Raw genomic sequence first — 23,370 nt, 5'->3', positions numbered from 1 at the left:
TTGATTTAAAGCAGATTTTAACTGGGTATGGAAGATTTCCCGCGTACCTCTCGAGATTTAATTTACAAAATTTAGACTTGTGTGGTCATTGCCATCAAGTTGGTAACGCAGATCACTTCTTGAATCATTGTTCCTTATTGGAAAATTTGAGAAAGAAATGTTTGGGAGATAAGTCATGGAACTTGGAAATCTTAAAAACATATTCTAAATGTGCAATGGATTTGATTAATTCTAATAGAGTTGAATTTGGAATATTTGTTTAGTATTGTGTATATTTATTTTTTGATTATATGTATTGTGTTCTCAGTTGTGGGTATTTGTGGGTTTGCTGCGGGGGTTTTGGGGTTTTTCTGTGTGCTGTTTTATTTGATGCGTTGTGGATGTTTTGTGCATGCGGTATTTCGAGGAGATGCGGTTGATTGTTGCATGGATATGGCCTTGCAAATGTTGAGAATCCTGATGGATTATCAGATTTAAATTATCGAAATTAATGGTGGTTTTGAGTTTTAGGATTTTGATTTTTAAATTTTAAATTTTATGAAATTTTAATATTTTTTCTTAAATTTTAATTGTAGTTTTTGATTTTAAAATGTTCTGAAATTTTACAGTTTTAAAATTTTTCTTATATTCTGTTCTTAATGGAGTAATTACTAAAGTTTCAATATGATACATGGCAATCTTAAATTTTTCCAGTTTTGGTTATTGGCAGTCCTGGAGTTTCTTTTCTATGATTATTAAAGATAATTAATACATTTGAATTCAGGTAGTGGTAGGACTATTAAAGTAAATTTTTAAAATAAATTAATAGTTTAAATAGATTTGTGATTATACAAATAATATGCTATTAAAGTAATACTGTAGGGAATTCGGTTTGACCTTCTGCAGGTTTTTTAAATTGGGAATTCCTCGATGGCTTTGGACCGCCTGTGCCTGTTCCGAAAATTCATGTGAATGAATGTTTCTTGAGAGTTTCCGCCACTCTGTTTGCCCGTGGGGTTTTTAATTGTTTTTGGATTTTGAATGTTTGGTGTTGTGCTTCGTTGTTTGTATGTCTCTTTCTTATTTTTAGTTCGTTAATTAACCTCCAATTATTTTTAGTTAATTAGCTTCTTTTTCTCTCTTCTTTCCTTTTGTGGTCTTGAGGGGGTCGACCCTTTATAATCATATGGTCCAGTGGGACTAGGAGGATTGGGTCTTCCCTGTATTGTGACTATTATGACCAGATATATCAGCAGAGCATTTCCTCAATCAAAATTAAAGGATTTGAGAATCGAATGCTTTAATGATAAACCATTAAGTATTGAAACTTTAAAAAGATTCTCTAGATATGCTATGTCTTATATAAACAATAATAGAGTGACATTTGGTGTATTAGTTTAAATTATGTCTTTAAATATTTCAATTATTTTGTCTAATTTTTTCCTTTATGTATTATTCACGTGTATGTATTGTATGGTGCATTGTCTGTTTTTTTTTTAATTTAAACATATGTTTACAGCACATATTTACAGTTTTTAGGCACTCTGTAATAACATCATAGATCATAGTCTATATATTTTAATTGAATTTTAGGCTTTTAAATTATTTTATATGTTTTTAAGATAATTTTATCAATTCAACAATCATTTGTGTGCTGAGAATTTTATTTTGCTTGTAGTAGTTGTATTTTTTTTTTACTTGTTGCTGTAGTTATTTCTGATCTGTTCTAGCCGGGGCTTTAAGTAGCAAAGTTAAAATTAATATTGCTGTCAGATTATAATTATTTTCTATTGCATTTTTAACTATAAACGCCTTATTACGTGCGGCCTTCTGCAGGTTCTTTTCCTTTTGGGAATTCCCCAATGGACCTTTCTTAGTTATTTATGTTGTTTTATGGTTTGAAGCGAGTTTTATTATGTGACAGAAACTGCCTCTCTGTGAGTGTTTTTGTCTGTGATTGTTTGATTGCGTAAGTTTTTGTTTGTGTTTTGTGTCATTTTATTACCTTTAGTTTTTCTACTAACCCTTCTTTATTTGTGGTTGGTTATTTTATGTTTTCTGTGATGTTTTATTAGCATGGTTTGGAGGAGAGTTGACCTATTTTTAATCATATGGTCCCGCTGGGACAAGGCGGATTGGGTCTCCCTCGAATAGTTCACAAATAGTTCACCAGATATATCACATATCAGATATCAGTACCAGATAGTTTATATCCGGCCTATGTTATAGCAAAAAGAGGACGGAAGTCTTTTAGAAATATCTTTGTATCCGCCTATCCGATAGGTTGAATAGTTACAGATGCTGGCTGGACGCAGGTTCGAATCCTGTGGATGCCACGACGTTTCAAAAGATACTATAACGTCTGTGTGGCAATGGAAACATTTAATGGCTAGCAGAAAATCCTTTCGCGGCATTTAGCGGTAGGTGATAAGGAGAGTGGAACCGTCTCTACTTCTTCCCCCTCCATTAGTTTTGGGGTGCAAATTACTCAGTTAGTTCGGTTGGACTATATCTTTTACGACCAATGCGAAATTCTGGTGTCCAGGATATTGTTTCTATTGTTTCTATGCCATCTAAGCACGGTTATGAATGTTGCGTTTTGCCATGTGCTTTGTTATTAGTGAAAGATCTTGATGTAAACAAATATGTATGACGACTGAAACATTGCTTTTGAATCTATAATTGATCAAAGTCAATCATATTATATATTGATAAATGTTAAACATATTTATCAATCAAAGCATATTACCAAACTGCTTTAAATCAGTATGCTTTTTTTTTCTTATTAAATTAATACTCAAATCATTGTAAATCCCATCTTCTATCTTCCCTGATTTTGGTAAAAGCAAAAATTCCTTATCACATTTCTTTCGGTAACAAAAAATAACAATTAATTCAGATGTTTTCGCAAAAGTAAAATTCTTCGGGGGAAAAAACCCTCTGAAGCGAGAAATTCTTGCGCTTATATATTAACTATCTATTCACGGTATTTTCTCTTTCCTTTCTGCATGCCTTCGTAGTGTAAAGGTAGCACACTTGGCGCATATTCGAGCGGTCCAAGTTAAAGGGCATTGCTCATTTTTCATGTCTTCTGTTTCAAAAATCCTAATTGCTCTACACGTATAATGCTTGAACAGCTTTATAACTAGTAATTCTAGATGCATAATAAAGACGTATTAAGGTGCTTGTTCGACAGAAATGTACAGAGACATACTTTAAGTAATTAAAAGTAAGTGTTCACTCACTTTGCATTTCTACAAAAATCATTCTGAAAAAGTTAATGGTCATTATATTATTTCCAGTTTCATTTTTTTATTTCCTTCCATTTTGCTTCTGCTAGTTATTTAGAGTTTTAACAACTATCTTAGTTTTCTCCATGTATAATGTCACTTAAATTTATAAAGTAGTTCTACCTCTTTCATCAAACCGCTCAATTTGCTGAAAGATGTGGACCAGTTTTATTGGGGAACATTAAAAAAGCACCCTGTTTAGAAGGTATTCCAAACAGCACTATTCCGAACCTGTAATACAAGATGAAGCAAGAGCTGAGCAATGTTGGCCAATCGAAAGTCTCTGCACAAAAATGAGGAATAGCAGAGAGGAAGGCAGATTCCGATATAAGTCCTCCATAGAGCGCCTATGTACAGATAACCATAGTATCAAATTCATGAGTATTTGTAATACATATTGCTGTTACCCCATTTCATTTGATATTCCGTTTTTTTACTCAAAATGACAGATATTTTGGAAAATTTTTCATTTATTTGGTAAACATTTTGTTTTACTTATCTTTTTCTGTTTCATGTTAAGGAAAAAAGTATATTTAAATTTAGCCTTAACCATATTTAATTTTATTATAAACTTCCCATCACTAATTCTTCTAGTCGCACATTTAGTTTCCATTCAGCAATCTGATTTATGTTTCCTCTCCGAGGTAGTTCCAGCTTTCTCTTTCTAATCTTTAATATTATTATCATTTTATACTCAAAGAAATTTTATTTAATACTAAATATTCGCCATTTTTCTTTATTTTACATCAAGTTATATAATTGGTGTGCTGATAATATGGCTAAAAATGAAAAAAAAAATGAAACAGTAATGCAGAATCACCAAGTTTAATTAAACTTGAAACCGGTCTTATAACTCCAGCACATGCGAACTGGGAGCCGTGTGTATACTGAATTAAAATACCTTTCCAGGGTTTACATTCTTAAAATCGATACTGTGTAGGATCGATACTGCATAGAATCGACGTTGCATGGGACCGACACTACGTAGAATTGACAGTGTACTATCAATACTCTGTAGAATTGACATTGCACAAAATCGACACTGCTAGAGTCGACTCGGCGTTGAATCGACGCGAGAAAAGAAATTTTGATGATAATATGATAAATAATGTGCGTTTGTCATCTGCACGCAGTTAGTTATCAGAAGCATAGAGTAGACACTGCGTAGAATCGAACCCGGCATAAAATCTCCATTGCCGTAGTGTGGGCAAAGCTTATAATTATGAGGAACGCACTATCAAGAACGTAACAATTGAATTAAATTATTATTTTTTTATGGTATGGGCTTAGAATCAATAACGGCATATAACTGAAATTGGTTTCTGAGTCGCCATGTCGATATTGTTCTAGAAGCTGTCGATCCTAATTTGCTGTGATATAGGCACAATTAATTGTCTTAGTATTATACTAAATATGTTATTTAGGTATATTTCATGCTGTGTAGTAAGTATGCTGTATTTAAAAAATTTAAAAAGGTAACATTTACCATTTCTAATCAAAAAATGTATTTATTTTGATAAGAAACTTCTCCTTTTTAAAACGACATCTTCCTTGTAGGTCTCATTCTATACTACAGTCCTGACGTCTCGGGACAGCAGGAAAAGTTAGAAATCACCAGTCCTGTCTTCGAACCACACACGTTACCTACTTGTGCTCTCGAAATGGCATTGCACATGTACCAGATGGATCCGGCCAGTTTTCAGATAGTCATCAAAGCCCCCAACAGCACGTGGGAAAGCACCAGCTTCCATGGAAACAGTGCGCACAAGTGAGTTTACGATTTCCATGTAAATAGTTTCGAAAACGCCTTAAATACTGTTGTCTGAAACTAAGAATGTTCTTGAAATATGAGTAGATATCTAAGGACTCTGAAATGAATCCGGATAAGTCTTAACATATGTTTCAAAATATTCTAAGATTGCTATAAATCGACATCAATCACTTTTAAAATGTAACTTTTATTATGTACAATATTTACAGATTATTAATCAAAACAAGGTGGTTCAGTTGACAAACAAATCTATATGCTTTCACAATCGAAAATCGAAATCTTTTAAATAGGAACCCAAGTATTCCTAAAGTGTGCGAAGCATCTAAACATCCATCTATCGAGATACCGGTGGAGAGTCTATTGGAATTCAGAAGACACGTCGCGTCGTGTTCAACACGCAATCTATCAATTAATCAAAATAATTTCCACACACTCCCCACCTGAACTCTATCAAGAGTCCACATTTATCTAACAACAATCAAATTTATATCACTAAGTATTTTAACATATAATTATAAAACAATTGATTAAGTACATTAAATGAATAGAAAATATATTCAAACTGTAATCATTATACTAAATTCTAAAAAAATGTATGTTAATCATCAAATATAATTTGACACTACTTCAGTAAATCTAAACTAATTTTAATCTAATCATATGAAACTAAATTAGCAAAACAAACAATTGCACAAAACATGTTCAATCTTATTCTTACTATTAAACAATAAAAAAAAATGTTTTTAAAGTTCTAAAGGATATAATAATTGAACTGGTCGTTTTATTATTGTTCCATCAGCAGTTTTTAGTTCACAAGCACGAACTTTGCTATCACGACCTCGAAAAACGTTTATCACTCTATCATAGTTCCAGAAAAGTTTGCACTTGTTGCTGCCTTCGATTAATACAAGATCATCAACTTTTAGATCATCATAAACGTTAGGATGTTTTAATTGAAGAGCTGTCCGAAGATCCATCAAATATTGTTTTTTTTTCCGTTTACTCCGCACTTGTCTAACCAATAAATCTTGATAAATCTTTCTTTTGGTCAAAGAGGACTTGGTAGAGCAATCTTTAACAATGGAGTTAAAGTTAATAGGTAATGTAGAATCTTTGTTTCCGAAAATCAAGAAATTGACTGGATTCAGTGGCAACGGTTCCTTGTGGTCATTGTAATCACAAGTCAAAGGACGAGAATTCCAAAATAGCTTCCACTTGTGCTAAAACCGTTGACAATTCTTCAAAAGTTAATAAAGCTTTACCGAGAACTTTTTCTTAAGCACTCTTTCACTGATTTTACTAATCTCTCGTAGAAGCCTCCCCACCAAGCCCCTCGTTCGACTATAAACTTCCAATTGATTCTTTCATTCGACAGAAAATTTTGGAATTTCTCATTCGACAATAGTTTAGAGAAAATTTCGAGTTCCTTTTTTTCCTTTTTAAAAAGTTTTTGCGTTGTCCGAATAAATTACTCGACAATTGCCTCTTCTAGATGTGAATCTTTTGAATGCCACCAAGAAAGAATCTGTAGAGAGATTCGGTACAAGTTCCAGATGTATGGCTCTAGTGATAGCACAAGTAAATAATATTACATAGGCTTTTTGACTTCCTTCGATTTTGTTTTACGTAAATCGGTCCAGAAAAATCGATGCCAGACACGTAGAATGGTGGTGTCTTATTAATTCTATCTTCTAGAAGTTGAGAAGTGGTCTCGTCAGCAGACTTCAGTGAGTATCTTTTACAAATAAGACACTTGTTTATTAGTTTCTTGACAAACTGACGTCTTTTTGGGATCCAAAAGCGACTTCGAATTTCAGCTAAGGTCGTTGCTACTCCGCCATGCATCATTTTAACATGTGCATTTTCTACTATCAAATTCGTCAGCCTGGAGTCTCTTGAAAGAATTGCCGGATGTTTTTCATCATGTGACAAACTAGAATGTTCTAATCTTCCACCTGCTCTCAGTATCACGTTCTGGTCTAAAAAGATATAAAGATGATTTCTTTTCGACTTTATTCGATTTCTTCAGAGACTCTATTTCTTTGGGATAAAAACGTTCTTCTTCAGATCGAATCCAATAATTTTCCGCATCTACTATTTCTTCAGTCGTTAACGGACCTGTCACATAGTTTGTTTTCCTAATTTTACCGATGAATCGCTTTATCCAACCAGTTATTCTTAACAATTTTCATAAATTACTATATTTTGAGATGTCTATAAGCCTTTCGTCAACTGCTGTGCACACAAATTCATAAATATCATTAATGTTCTTGCGGTATTCTAATTCTTCTTCAATGATAGGTTTCTCTTCATTCTGTCGAGGCCACAACTCAGACGACATTCTAAGCCATTCTGGTCCTTGAAACCAGATAGGATTGATTTTCAACTCATGAAGTTTAGCTCCTCTCGAAGCCAAATCAGCGGGATTACATTTACCGGGGCAATAATACCAATTGTCAGGGAACGTTAAATTTTGTATTTCCTGAATACGATTTTTAACGAAAAGCTTAAATTTCTTTGCACAGTCTTTTATCCAGAAAAGTGTGATTTTCGAATCAGTCCAGAAAAAACAAGAAAGTTGTAACTTCAAAACTTTAGTGATGCTAGTGCCTAATTTGGCTGACAAAATGGGCTCCTATTAGTTCCAACCTAGGTAAGGTGATCGGTTTTAAAGGCGCTACTCTAGTCTTTGAAGCAACAAAAACCGTAAATATTTGTACATTGCTAGAAATTATACGCAGATACGCTATTGTACCATACGCCTTTTTGCTAGCGTCAGAAAAACAGTGCAGCTCAATCCTTTCCACATCACTATTACCGATAGCAGGAAAATAATATCGCGGAACAACCGAATTCTTCTAAATTGGAAACTTCTTTGCACCACGTTTTCCATATAGAACATAAATTTTCTGGTAATTCATCATCTCAGTCTAAAACAAATGTTCAAATTTGTTGCAATATGATTCTGACTCTAAGTACAAACGGTAATAATAGAACTACAGGATCAAAAACTCTTCCTATTGCTTGTAAGACAAAACGTTTAGTATTAACTTGTTTTGATAGAAATGTTACCAAACGCTTTACGTCAAAGTAAATTATGTCTCTTTGGTTGTCCCAAGCGACTCCTAACACTTTCAGTGGAGGATTTCTAGCTTCCGAAACACGACTAGATTCCTCGGATTAAATACCTTCATAATTCACGCAGTTATTGAGAATTGGTGTGCCATTTAAGTAGAATCATACTAGCATCTCTAAAAATGTCGACGCATTCTAAACTGGTATTGAAAGCAAGCTCAACGTTTTGGTGTCCTCCAATATTGTCATCTATATAAATGTGATCATTTAGAAATTCGCAAGTGGTAGGGTAGGTTTTCTCATATTGTTTCAAATGGCGTTTAATGGTTGCAGCCAGTAAAAACGGACTGCTATTTACGCCAAATAACACACGAGTGAACAGGTAAGTTATGAAATTTTGTGGATCATCGAATGGGTTTTTTAGTAAACAGAAAACACGTTACATCTCTGTCCTTCTCATCTACTTCTATCTGAAGAAAAACCTGCTTTATGTCACTTGTAAATGCTACAGGATGAAGCCTCAAGGCCAACAGAAGTTCAAAAATGTCAGGATACAAATTTGGACCAATATGCAAGCAGTCATGCAACGAGATTTCACCAGGTCCATGTGAATACGCGTCGAACACGATACGTAGTTTATTAGTAGTTCGATTACTACGAATGATTTCTCTGTGAGGCAAATAAAATGTGATTTGAGATTCACTATCAACAGTGTCTGGAACTAATTCAATAATGTTTTGTTGTAAATAATCTTGTAGAACTGTTTGGTACGAATAAAAAAGTTCAGCTTTATTCTGAAATCGCTTTATAAGTTTCTCAAATCGTTTTAGCGCAATCGCTTTATTATCATGTAACTCATATTTTCTATCAGACTTCCATGGCAGCCTAACCTTGTAACGAGAATTTTTGTATAAAATTTTCGATTCGAATTTGTCCATTATAGTATTGTCTAATGGGTCGGATGATTCATTTTCAAGTTTTATACCCAAACTTTCAGGCTCCCAAAATTTCTTCATTTGATCAGATATATCTTTCTCAACTACGATATTAAAAACTGTGGAATTTTACGTTGTACCTGTAATGTATCCTAGCAGAGACCAAACGAATAACGTTTCAGCAACTACTAAATGTTTGTCTAAACGCTTAAGGTTCCCAGTCACTATACCATAATAATAATCAGCTCCTATCAGAAGAGTAATTTTTTCTTTGCAATCCCAAGAATCTGCGAGTTGTAAACCTTCTGTTTGCCTAAAATATGTCTATCCAGATTAGGAGGTGGTAAAGCAGAACTTGAAATTTGTTCAGTCACGAGAGCTTCAAGTTCGGTTTTCAAATTCGGTTTCCTTGTTCTGTAATTTTATCTTAACAACGTCAAATGTTTTTCTAATGGGTGTTTTATTTCCAAACGTAAATACCGAAAGAGTCTCTGTTCGAATAACAGGAAGCCTCAATTTATCCGCGATTTCTTTTCTCAGGAAGGAACGCATACTTCCTGAATTCAGTAGAGCTCTAATTAAAACCGACTGTGTATTTATTCGAAGTGTTACGCAACACGTTTGAAGCGAAATAGATTTAATTTTGCTCTGTGAGAATGCTGAAAGAACATGCGAATCTTCTATACTTTTATTTTTTCATTTAGTTCTTTCTCATCGCGAAAGCATATTGAACGGTTATGTCGATCTTTGCACTTTGAGCAGACGAAATCTCTTCTGCATTGCTTCATGCGGTGATTAGATTTGAGACAAAAGTAACATCTTGCTTGCTTACGCAATAAATTTCTCCTCTCATCAACTGTCAATGATTCACAGTCTTCAGTAACATGTTTGGTTGTACTACAAAACAGACACCAATTAGTAGTGTTTTTTTTTAACCGGCGCCAAAAGCTGGTAAGTGGAATGGGCGATACTCCCCTTCCTTCCCTTCTCTTTATAAACACAGGAAGTGTTTTCTGATTTATGAGTGGAGAGTAAAAGATGGCTTTTCTCGCGACTTTCCAGTTCTGAACGAATGCAATTCATCAACATTAAAAATGATGACGATTCCATTTTACGATTGAATTCGAAAGTTATATCAGACGGCAGAGTTTTCATTGTGGTCGGAATCAACATATAACTGTATTTATCCTGTGTGACTTCTAATGATTTCAAGCTGCGTATCTGAGTTTCTATAGTGTCACAAAATTTCGAAGTTTTAATGTGTCACTGGATTTGGTTACTGGGGTTATATTCAGGAGTTTTTGCATGAGTGAGTTTTTGCATAATTTTATCATTCCTGTCAAACTTGTTTTTAGATATTTCAACAACTTCATCGTAGTTTGGCTCCGAAATACAAAAACCTTCTATCGAGTTTGCAGCGTTGCCGCATAAATACGATTTTAAATAATTAAATTTTTCGATCTTTGTTAAAGATTCATTATCATGGATTGCTACTTTGAAAGAGTTCAAAAAACTTGTCTACTGGGTATAATCTCCATAGAATTTAGCGATGGTTAATTTTGGTAGGACGCGTACATATATTGCTTTCGATTTTACAATTAGTTTCGTTAAGAGAGTTTTCATTATCCGAATTTGTAACTTTATTTAATTCTTTCAATTTTTTATTTGCTCTGAATTGCCATAACTGAATTTTCTCTTCGTATTCGATACAAGGTAGAATTTCTGTTTCAAACTCTTCCGCCTCTGATTTCAAGTCACGCTCTATCTGAGCATCTAATTCACTCAGAGGTTTCGATTTCGTGATTAATTGATCTAAACTTTCTTCTAATGTACTTGTATCAATTTCTTCTTTATTCAACTCCGATTCGAATTTTTTTTCCGAATCTTGGACACGGTGGCCCTGATAACTTTTCTTTTTGCTTTTAATTTAACAACAGACTCTTCTGCCATTGTTGCTTTAGAAATAAAAAATTTAGTCTTACCTTTTGCTGTCTTCGAACACTTGCAATGTGCTAAATCCAATTTTCCCGGCCGATGCACCAGCTGTTTCAAAATATTATAAGATTGCTATAAATCGACATCAATCACTTTTAAAATGTAACTTTGATTACTACAGAATATTTAATATGTATAATATTTACAGATCATTAATCAAAACAAGGTGGTTCAGTTGACAAACAAATCTATATGCTTTCACAATCGAAAATTAAATAAGAACCGAAGTGTTCCTAAAGTGTGCGAAGCATCTTAAACATCCATCTATCGAGCTGCCGGTGGAGGGTCTATTGGAATTCAGAAGGCACGTCGCGTCGCGTTCAACACGCAACGCTAGCGCAATCAATTAATCAAAATAATTTCCACAACATAGTTTTTAGTTGCTGGTATTATTTGGGTGTACTAAAATCATTCTTTTATTACTTTGGATATAGTCTGTATCATAGTCATATATACATTACATTAGATTATGTTATAAAATACTCAGTTCTATGTATATTGTCTAAACAAATTTTTGGATAATTTTTACTGAACTTAAATCAAAATTATGGTTAAATAAGAAAACATGATTAGCTATTGAAAATTCTTTAATTTCTCCTTTTCGAACATAGGATTTGTGTTCTTTGATGCGAAATTCGAACGTTATTTTAATTTGATCGATATATGGTTGAATCATACTCACAAGACAGGCTGTAAACTCAGAGATTATTTAAATAATTAATGCTTAAGAATTTAATATTTTCAGAGAGATGAAAAAATGAATTGAAAGCTGACCTTTTGGAGAATTCGAGCAATATATATGTGATGGATAGAAATTTTGTACCTGATAGAAGAATAAAGTTGGATGACAACAAGGTTTATGGCTATTTCTAATAGCGGTATGTCAATGAAAACTTTTTAAAAGGCCTATGAAAAACCATGGCAGAAACCATCTGTAAACGGTAAGGGATTTTAAGCAACTCAGACCGTAAAAATGGTAATAATATATTACAAGAACAGTACAGAAAAAAAGAATAACTCAGAAAAAAATCAAGGCTTATGAATTCAATATGAAATTCGGTCTTCCCTGACTTGTATGCACATATCACAATGTGTTTTCCTGCTGGCAATAATGCTGTTAACCACAATTTGGGGAACTAAGTTCAGCTCCTCCAGCAATACGGTCTTCAAGGCATTTAATCTCTAAGAGGAGGTTCTATCCTTGTGACTACTTTACTAATGTAGTCCCGTCAGGTTATGATCAGGAGAATTTGTTAGTCACTGTATTCGCTGAATATTTTTACTTTCAAGGAATTCATCAGCAATATTTATTCCATGTGGACGAATATTATCGTCCATAAATAAAAAGTCAGGTCCGTAGGCGCCTCTGAAAAGTCTTACGTAAGATTCTAAGACCTCATCCCGATATCTCTGTCATGTCACAGATCCACTGTTAGAAACATTTAGGTGTATGCGCCTATCAATCATTATTCTTTCTTATACCACAACGCCTACATTAACGAAAGTTCACGTTCCATAATGTTCGAAGGAAGATTTCGCGTGCCTGGCTCCCTCCAGATGTAAATACGTTTAGAATCAAATGTTAAACTAAGCCGTGACTTATCAGTAAATAAAACATAGAAAAATTGGTTTTCACTACATTGCATTGTTCATTGCACCAGCTAAAACGATTCCTCTTTGGTGGTGAAGACAGTAACACACGTACATTTGGCTTTCTGGCATAAAGAGCTTTTTCCTTAAATATACAGTTTTTTGGGACAGAACAGTTCTAGTAGCGGCTGCAAGCTCTGAACTTAACTGCCGAGCAGTAGAATTCCTGTTACGACGGGAAATTACTGATCCTGAAAAGTAATTGTTATTCGTTTAAGACTTTGTTACGGCCCCTTTACATGTTATGAAGTTTCTTTCGTAGCGCAGAGTTGTCTGTTTTCAAATTTTTATACATCCCCATGCTTCGATGATTGCCTGCCGTGTTTCTACGGGACATGATTTATTACTTTACAGATGCTTTCATATGACACTTTGGAGCATAACAAACTGAGTTCTGAATCCTTACATAGCGAAATCAAACTTTGTATTGCAGAAATTCACTCAAATATTCTCTTTGCTCAAAGACCTCTATTCAGTGAAAAAGGACTTAATGCCTTGATTTGCATATCAGAAATCGTCTGATCACTTATGGTTGGATAATACTAATTAGGCTTGTCTTTCATGCATTTTCTGCAGTAATGGATTATATCGATCAGATATTTCATGCAATATAATTATGTTTGCTTATATAAAGATAGATTTGGACAGAATGTATTATAAAACAAACATTATATATAATGTAATATATTTTTATCTTCTTTGCAAAATGTATTAATGGGCGAGAACATATATAAAATACAGATAAGAATAACGTTTAAAAATGGCTGACATTTTACATCTTTCGAATTTTACTGACTGCAAACTTTATTGCGTTGTGGGGAAATGGAAAGTGCTTATATATATATATATATATATATATATATGTCATAATAAAAGCACAAGGAACTGACGGAACACTGTAGATGCGTGCTTAGATCCATATTGAAGAAGAATTTTGATTGCGTAGTATTTAAGGAACTTGACAGTCGAGGCAGTTTTAATTCCATTTTTATTTCCAGCTGATATTTGTGGCCACAATCACTTGGCACTCTAGTCGTGCCTTTCCACAGAAGATTTACATTTTTGATATTGTTGGGATAGAAAGCAAGCCAGCGAAATTACATCTTAGCACAGTAGAGAGCAAAAGCTGAAGTGCGTAGTTATGAAAGATGAAAGCACGCGAAGAGAAAAGTTTTGGTTTACAATTCGGTGATTGGTCGTCAAGAGGCATCTGGTATTAACGGTTACATAAGATTGCATGATTAATTTGAATGACGCAATGCAGATAAGTTATTACGATTTTAGAATAGAGAGGAAGAATTAATCTTTATAGTTATATTATAATTCTGATTCATACATTTTTATCTTACACATATATATATATGCCGGTGATAAATCTAAATTAAAGTTTATGCAACTTAGCTTTTTTCCCTTTAAAAGTGAATCGCCCAAACTGGAGAAATACATATACAATTTTTGGCATTAATTTAGCAAGCATTTTGCGCGGTATTCGAAGCTATTAAATAGGAAATATTAGATAATCGTTTTCCGATCAAATGGGAATAGAATGTGAATAAATACATTTATAAAAATAACTTGTAAAGTTTGAAGTTAGTTAAATTCTAAAGGTGTAAAATTTTAGCCATAAGTTATTCTTATCTGTATCGTGCATTAATATGTTTTGCAAAGAAGATTATGCAAATTCCTCATGTTAACACAAGAAGGAGATCTTGAAACGCATGTTACTTATGTCTCATGATTTCATAACTGAGTAAACTGAATTCAGTTTTATATAAATAATATATATATAAATAGAAAAAAAAATAACGTTACAAAAGAAGAACCATGAGCCTGTTTTCATTTCAAAACAAAGCACTGTAGAGCTTCAACAGCATCTTGTATTGAAAGGCAGTGAATAGCATTAAACACTGACTCGTACAATCTTAAATTTGACTCTACCTCGTGCTTTGTATCTGTCATGTTATTACTTATTTAAAACTTCATGAATCATCGTTTAGGTAACGCAGTGCTCTAATATCGTAACAATTCAGAAGAAGATTATTTTAATACTTATCCGAAATAAAATCCTGTCGCAGTCTGCTACATCAGTGAATCCAGTTTTTTTTAATATCTTGCGCCTATAGCTTCATATTAATTATTCGCCATTTTCGTACTTAAAATAATAAACGCGGAGAATTTTCCCTTAAGTAATGTATCAGTTGCTTTCATTTTCGAAAAATTATCATCTAAAGAGCTGTGACCTGAAGCGTTTTAAGAGGTTTGAAGAATGAAATGCTAGAAACCTGAGCATAATAATAATTAAACTATGCATCATAAAAGTGGTAGGTGCGTAAGTACCTCCAGTAACAAGCCAGCAAGTATGCCGTAACATCTACAACGGAGCGCCCAAGAATATGACCCTAGAGAGAGCTAAGTTAAGTATGGATGCGGAGATTAAGAGGCAGTTGCTATGGAAACAGAATGCTGTATCTTACGATCGCCAGATTTGGCTACCTATGCAAGAACTGGCGACTTTTGAGAACATGGTTATATATCAATTAAGGATAAAGAATTTAAATACTCGAATCTCGCAAATCTTGCAAATGATTCGCGAATCGAAATCACAATTTCCCGAATGATTAGTGCACGTTTTCTGAGCAGAAAAACATTTTCAACAAGTAAATTAAATGGGTTTTATTGCATAGTATGTATTTAATGATAAATAAATTAGAAATGTTTACAAGAAAGATAGCGAATGAAAATACCAGATCTTGAAATAAAACCGAGTGAATAAGTTTTCTTCTCACAAAAAAATTAACAGATATTGAATAAATTATAGGAATTTTAAAAAATAAGTTTATTAGGGTGAATGTGATGCGGATTATTCGAGGATTTTCGTGCATGATCCCCAACAAGTTAATTTCAAACTGTATTTAATAAAGTTAAAAAGCTTACGACATTTCGGAAGGTACCAACAATTTTTATAAGCTTTGTCACTCAAACCTCATGGACAAAAACTTGTCATCGATTTTTATAGTACTTCTTATTAAGCTATCAAACTCAAATTTTGTACATATACTCTTGTGGATGATAATACAATTAGGGTCAAATTTAACATTTGGGAGAACGTTTTTTCTCTCAACATTCTGTTTAGATTTTTTTTCATTTAATGTTTAAACTATTTTTTGCACATATCGTTGTAAAATGAAAATATAAGAATTTTACTATTTGCACCAAGGGTAGAACGAAAAAATCTTTTAAATGAAGTTTGTATGAAACATTTTACTTAATTTTCGAATTATTGAGGCATTTTCGAAAACTGCTTAGTTTGCTTCGATTATTTGGAACCGTTATTTTAAAATTTCAAAATCTAAAAATGCATCGGATACAAAATTTTGAAATTTTCACTGATTATAAAACAAACTCTTCGCCCTCTTTTAAAACAAGAATGAAAAAGTATCATCTGAGCAATTTTATAAATTAATTTTTCAAAATATATTGCAGTCTGAAGTAGGAGCGGGAAAAATCGCTTCTTCGATCTTGGCTATCGCTTGAGATATTCAGGTACAGTAAGACCCCGCTTAACGCGGGGGATACGTTCCATCAAAGTAGAGCGTAATGCGAAACAGCGCTAAACGAGGCTATCTTTACATGTAAATATTGGGGTTAGGGGAAGATGGCTAGGAAATTGGTTAGGTATTAAATTTAAAAAGTATATTTTTTTAATAAAAATAAAACCAAACATTTATTTCTTAAAGCCCAAATTAATACCACATTATTATTTCTTGCAAAAATAAAAACAAAATATAAATAACAAAACGAATATTCTTAAAAAAAAAAAACAAATAAAATTCCAAGTCAGTCATATTTAGTTAGCCTTCCGCCTTTTCAGTGTTCTGCCTTTTTGTGACAAAAGCATCTAATGTTGTTTGCCTTTTTCTTTTGCGTTGTTCTCTTAAAAGTTCTTCATAAACGGATAGAGCATCTCTAACACCACGCCTTACTTTTGAGCTCCTGTCAAAATTCGGATCATTTTCAATGAATTGATCCATTATTTCAGTTATGGTAGACAAACTCCTTTTTACAAACGCCATCGAAAGTTCTTTTTGCTCTTCTTCTGAATCACTGCTGTCAACATTTTTGTTTTCTTCTTGTTCAGTTAATTCCTCGAGCTCATCATTAAAAAGACTAGCCGCTGCTTCTTGAATTATTTCTTCGACATCTTCCACATTTACCGCTTCAAAATATGTCTGTACAATACCGCACCAAACAAGAAATACAAGTACACTCTTTCGGATGTGTATTTGAAACATATCGCTGCATAATATTTCGGGGAATCCCCGTATGCTGCGAGCGATTTCGTGGAATCCCCGGGTTGAAATAAAAGAGCGCTAAACTGAAACAGCGCTAAACGAAACAGCGTTAAGCGGGGTCTTACTGTACTTTCAAGGTTATGACGTGATTCCGTCACACGATTCTTCTTGCTTCTGTACAGATTTCTTGTATTCAATATTCATTTTATCTTGTTAATCTCAAAGAAAACAGAGTTTAAAGAATTTGTTATAATTTAAAAGCACCCGTCTTGTTTTTTTTTCCCGTTTCATAAATGTATATACATTTTGTCAGCTTTCAGTTTAAAATTTGATTTTCTAATGATATTATATTGTTTTATTAGACTTCTTTCGGAATTTCTTTTTATAAACGTTTTTCCCCATTTCATGGTATTTGTAGTCGCTATGGTTAAAACTTTGACGTAATTTTTTTAAAGTATTTCTTGATAAGCTATTCAGCTCAAACTTTGCGCAAAACCTCATTGTGGATGATATTACAGTGTGGTGCAATGGTATGTTTTCTAAAATTCGATTTAGATGTTTTAATATTTAATATGGAAACGATTTTTCTCATGTATCTTCGTTTAAAGTGCAAACAAAAACTCTCATAATTTTATTGCTCGAATCATGAAACAGAGCATGAAAATGTCTTTAATTTATATGACATTTTCAACGTAATTTCTGACTTTTTGGTGAGTTTTCCAAAATCACTCGATTTTTTTTTCAGCCATTTGCTGAAAAACATTTTCAACTAAACAGTATTATTAAGAGTCACTAAGATTCAAAAGATCAGAATAAGTGAAAAATCGGCTTAAATCATAAAATAATTAATGAACTGAAGTAAAATAATTTATCATAACTTTTATGTGCACAAGAGATTAAACAATGCTGTTTGCAAAATTCATCTCCAGTTTCATATCACGAAGAATAAGAGAGCGTAGTCGCACATATAGTCAAATATTCACATCGAACTGCATTGTCAAAAGTATAAGCCAATGTCTTTATAAATTTATCAAGGGCACCCCGCACTTTTATTATTCATCATATAACTTTGTACATGAATTTTGTAAAGAGAATTTATTAATCTCTTTTATGATACATTATTTTTCTCCCTTTAATTCATTAATTATTTTTTGAGTTTTAAATACAAGTTTATGAAGTGGAAGGCTCAACGGTTTTTCCTGAACAGAAAAAAAATAAATGCTAGTTTAAAGTAGTAATATTCTTTGCCTTTGAAGGCACTGCCCCTTAAAAAAGAACATAAAAAGGAAAATGAAGATGAAGGGGAAAGAGCGAAGTTTGCCGCGTTGGAGCTCTGGAATGTACAGAAAAGCTCTTAAAATTGTATTGGGAAATTAAGTTATAAGAAAATATCATATTCCCTACTATATGTTATTGTTGTGTAAATAGTTAACACGTCCAGCTAACTAATGTAAGATTCGTTTCTTGAACCCTAGAGAGATATTCCATATTATAAATTCCGAGGAACCTAATAGGCTCAACAACAACGACGACTAAAGAAGAGACCAATTTGCTCAAGTGGATCTCGTGTCTTCTCCCAGTCATCCATTAAAAGAGGGAAACGATAAGCACTTATTGCATCCTCTTCTGCGTGCTTTTGTTTTGTAAGTCTTCGTTCAGACGGGTGGTATAAATGTCATAACTGGTTTAAGCCGAGCTTCGTTGCTGGGTAACCAGACCTTGCTACGTCACAAAAACTGGTGGCATAAGTTTCCAACTAACTAATGTAAGATTCGTTTCTTGAACCCTAGAGAGATATTCCATATTTTAAATTCCGAGAAACCTAATAGGCTCAACAACAACGACGACTAAAGAAGAGACCAATTTGCTCAAGTGGATCTCGTGTCTTCTCCCAGTCATCCATTGGAAGAGGGAAACGCTTTCAGTGGATGACTGAGAGAAGACACGCGATCCACTTGAGCAAATTGGTCTCTTCTTTAGTCGTCGTCACTTATTGCATCCTCCTCTGCGTGCTTTTGTTGTGTAAGTCTTCGTTCAGACGGGTGGTATAAATGTCATAACTGGTTTAAGCCGAGCTTCGTTGCTGGGTAACCAGACCTTGCTACGTCACTAAAACTGGTGGCATAAGTTTCCAACAACAAAAGTTCATATCAAGTCTGCATAAAGTTTGACTTGATATAAGAATCGACCAATCAGAGCAAACGCGCGAAACCTAAGCTTTAAAACAGTGCAGGAAAGCTGAAGACATAACCAATGCATGCGCAAATTTTGCTTCTCTAAATGGCTATCGCTTATACCCTGTGTATCACAGGTGTGAACAGAACTCCCCCATTTTATGCCTTATGACTAATCCTCTGTGACATTTATATCACCTTCTGAACGCAGATTAAGTGATTAGCATGTCGGCTGGTACGTGTATAAGGATCCGTATAGTTTTACTAATCAGTTATTTTATATTCATTTACTGTACTGTCTTCTAGTTTCCTATGTTTCTGCCAGAATGAAAATTTCTAGTTCGTGTGTATTCATGCTGAAAGAAGATAGTATTTAAAGGAATGCTTCAAAGGGTAGAATCAATGCGTGTTCCGCCTGCTGAAGGCCACGTTTGCTATTTGATTCTGTTGACAGTAGTTTTTCAGCGGCGTTGCATAATTCTTGTCATTAGGCTTATCACGCCGACTTTAGGTCAGAGCCAACTTGCACGTTTCTCTGCCTATGTAGCTGTTGGGCTAACTTACATTTTCTTGGTTAAATCAAATTCCTTACTTAGGCCATTAATGCTGGCTAAAATGTTTTAAGCTTAATTAATTGCAATTTTTGAAGGATTTAAAAGAAATGCATTCCAAATAATTTTTAACAGTTGGCAAAGAATAATAATAAATATGTCATAACATGCAGAAAACTTTGATTGTAAAATTTTAAGATAATTTCATCAAATTAAATTCTATAAATGATCGCATCATTTTTTAAACTTAGGAACTGTCGGTATAATTGATGAATTGTCCCTTTTTTTTTTGCAAAACCTTAGGCTGAAATATATTAAGAACAGGGATAAAAGTGTTTTTAAAGCATGTTTAATTATAGAAAGTATAAAAAGGCAGATTTTCCTAAAATAGAACCAAGACCTCTAGAAGTTGCCTGTCATGGTTACAAAAATAGGTTTAATGGGAAAAAGAGAAAAAAACTGCTGTACTTTATTAATTTTCTAGGAAATGCTTGCCGTTTTAGAACTAGTGCAAATTAATAAATTATGCTCAGCATCTTTTTTAAAACGTTAATCAGCATTTTTGGATTTTACTTGCTTAGTAAAAAGAAAATCTTATTAATGTTCGGTCTAAATTGCTAGAAGAAAATAATTTATCGCTAATTTATCCTTTATCTATTTAGCTTAATTCTTTCATTATACAGCTTCGAGATCTTTAACTTATAATGCTATCTAACTTAATTTGTGAGTATAATATTATCCTGTCATGTTATACCATATTATGCCATATATTATTTATATGATCTGAAATATCTGGGTTCGGATATTTGAGAAATACATATAATAGGGCTGTCGTTTTACTTCCTTGTACAAAGTAAAGGAGATATTGTAATTGGCAAAAAATTTCGGATATCATATTATAAGGTATTTCTCCCGCTTTCTTAGCATACCTTCGTGGTGTAGTGGTCAGCACGCTCGGCGTATATTCCAGAGGTCTATGATTCGAGTCCCGGCGAGGGCATTGCTTATTTTTCATCTCTTCTACTTTTTGAAGTCTGGATAAATGGAGTTTTGTTCTTAATTTATGTTTATAAACTGAAATAATTGGAGCTCTTGGTAACAAAATTGTGTTTTCATTGCCTTATCATCCACTAATTGTAACCAAGTTGTAATAATATCTTCTTATTAACCTCTTTATTCTAATTATAAGATCCTAGTTTGTATTCTGATAGTATCAAAAGCGTAATTTATTCTGCTTTATTAAAACGCTTTTATTATTATTTATTTATAAACGCTATATAATAAATAATGTTTTTCAACATTCACTAGTAGCATATAAAGTATTGCTTGAAAATCCATAATACGAAATTCTGAAAATCGAAATTTTCGAAAATCCGAAAAGTTTTGAATGCTATTTTAAATAATAATTATGGTAAGTTGGTATTATCGCAACCACCTTAGCACAATTTAGCGATTTTTTGAAATGGCAATTTCAAACAGGAGAAAGTTATTTATTTCATATCATGCATGTTATTAGATATTTTAATTTTAGTTCGATAGTCATCTAGGAATTTATAAAACTACTTACAACTGGTATCTCTCGCATGTAATTATTCCATTCTGCCACCGTCTTACCGGCCATTTCTAATTCTTCCAAGAAAAATTTAACGCTCGTTAATTCTTTACTCCAGCAGCATATAAATCTGGCTCCTGCAGTAAATGGCAGACGACTATTCTTGAACCAGTTATCGCAATACCGGCGTGTTCGTTACAGTTTTTCTAGTCGTATTTTAAAAAAGGTTGTTTTCCAAAGTACATCATCATCAAATGCGAATTTGAACAAATTGCGGAAAAATATTATATTCTTGCAAAAATTTTACTGAATTTTTTTCATTTTTAGGCAAATGTCACAAGTGCGTATTTCAAAATTTCACTGAAGAACAAAAATATCGCAATTTGGCTGCAGAGCTTCTAATTCTATTAAAACAACATGTAAACCCTTTCACATGCTGTTCAGTCCTTACATCATCATGTTGAAGAATTTTTATGCGCATGGATTTCACAGTCTGGGGATTTCTGAAAATTTGGCGATTTCTACCAAGGTGATTGCCTTTTGATAATACCGAAGTAGTTTGACTATGGAAAAGTTCTTTAAATCACACTGTAAAGCTGTAACAACTTCCTACAGCAAATAACACACTGTTGGTTTCACTCACTGACAGAAACTGGGCCACTCAAATCGTAGAGATCTTTATATGTAAAAGTGCTCGAGTAGAATGCGCAAAACTGTTGTAAAGAAACCCAAACGTGCTCTTATCTCTTTTGTTTTTAATCTCCTTCTATTCAATAATTCCTCTTTGATGAGAGTGTTGTTTTCTGAGACGAATGCTTCCAATGACCGAACTTGATATAGATTATTTTTTATTGATTCTCGTCCCATGTGGAACAATTTCTTCCCATTATGTTTTTATAGAATGTGAAAGAAAGGAATTAGCATAAACACCATAAGGATAGACTGTATTTAAAACTTAAATAACTGCATTCCGCAGAGTTTTAAGCATTTTAGAAAAACTTGAAAACTCTTCGCTCAGATAACTGTCAAAAAGAACTAAAATGTTTGTTTAAGGAAAATTTCAAATTTATTCACGCAAACTTACCATTAAATGTGTACAAGAGAAATTTATTACCAAACGAGATTTTAAATGGGAAGACGGAAATTTTTAGATATTACCATAAAATGGTAATAAGATCTAAAATATCTTATCACCTACAGGCAAATATTCCAAAATCCAAATTTTTTTTTGGTTCTAGATATTTCAGATAAGATATATATTCAATCCTTATCCGAATTTGCTTTTAACTTTAATGTGAAATTCCTGAGTGAAATAGATTTTTCGTTTATCTTATTCTGTTCGTATTTCAAGATAGTTTTTCTTCGGGTAAAGATTTAAAACCCTTAAGAGTTTTTGGTGTAAACATCTAACAGCTTTGATTCATCTATTATTTAACATAAGAAACATAAAATAACATTTGATTGGGTAACTTGCGTTTTAAGTAAACTTTATATTGGTTAGCGAGTATAGAATACTGCTTGTTCTCTTTTCCTAACTCCTCGATAAGGATGAAATTCAGCCAAAATTTTATATTAATTTATCCCCTTAATTTCATTATTTAAAGTTTACTCTTCATGATTTAACTCTGTTTTAAATCTGAAAATCTCTTGTACACATGAAATTACGTGAGATCTTATTAGTGCAAAATGGCTTTGTCCCTGAGGGATCATTGTTTTCGTTTTGCGATTTTGTGTCGAATCACTCTGAATGCCCGTTTCACTTTTCAAACTGTTGCCACCAAATATTATCGCCCTGTATTATATTTAAAGAAATTAAATAATGAAGAATCTGCATAAATGTATGTATGTTTATCGCACTGTGATAAAGCAACGGTACCTAGAGCCATGCAATTTTGAATGAAGTAATCGTATTGCGAATGTGTGCATCTGGAATCGCAAATTTGAAATTTGGAATTTGTTTTATTATCGATTTCATATTTTGTAAAAGAATTTTTGATTAACAAACTGAAGAATTTCATAGCGAGCCGTGGCAACGTTGTACAGAAAAAAACATTTTTATCTCCAGCGCGTGGGACTGTTTATCGGAAATTCTAAAGACATGCTGAA

General features: G+C 33.1%; 1 protein-coding gene across 4 annotated transcripts in view; it reads left to right on the top strand.

Annotated features, from left to right (window-relative positions):
- The window catches only part of LOC118188535 (leukocyte tyrosine kinase receptor-like), a 374,636-nt gene that overhangs the window by 81,374 nt on the left and 269,892 nt on the right, over positions 1-23,370 (top strand). For all 4 annotated transcript variants that reach the window (XR_015040889.1, XR_015040890.1, XR_015040888.1 and 1 more), the window contains exon 2: positions 4,827-5,037. Coding sequence is in view for 1 of the 4 variants with exons in the window: in XM_035358990.2 (XP_035214881.1) it covers positions 4,827-5,037 (211 nt within the window). In the remaining 3 variants the exon portion in view is untranslated. The remainder of the gene's footprint in view (positions 1-4,826; positions 5,038-23,370) is intronic.

The sequence above is a fragment of the Stegodyphus dumicola genome, chromosome 4 (genome assembly GCF_044657685.1).
Source record: "Stegodyphus dumicola isolate Sdum_Otavi_A_Nest chromosome 4, ASM4465768v1".
Lineage (NCBI taxonomy): Eukaryota > Metazoa > Arthropoda > Arachnida > Araneae > Eresidae > Stegodyphus > Stegodyphus dumicola.
The sequence above is the reverse complement of the archived record's forward strand: the minus strand, read 5'-3'. Positions and strand labels throughout refer to the sequence as shown.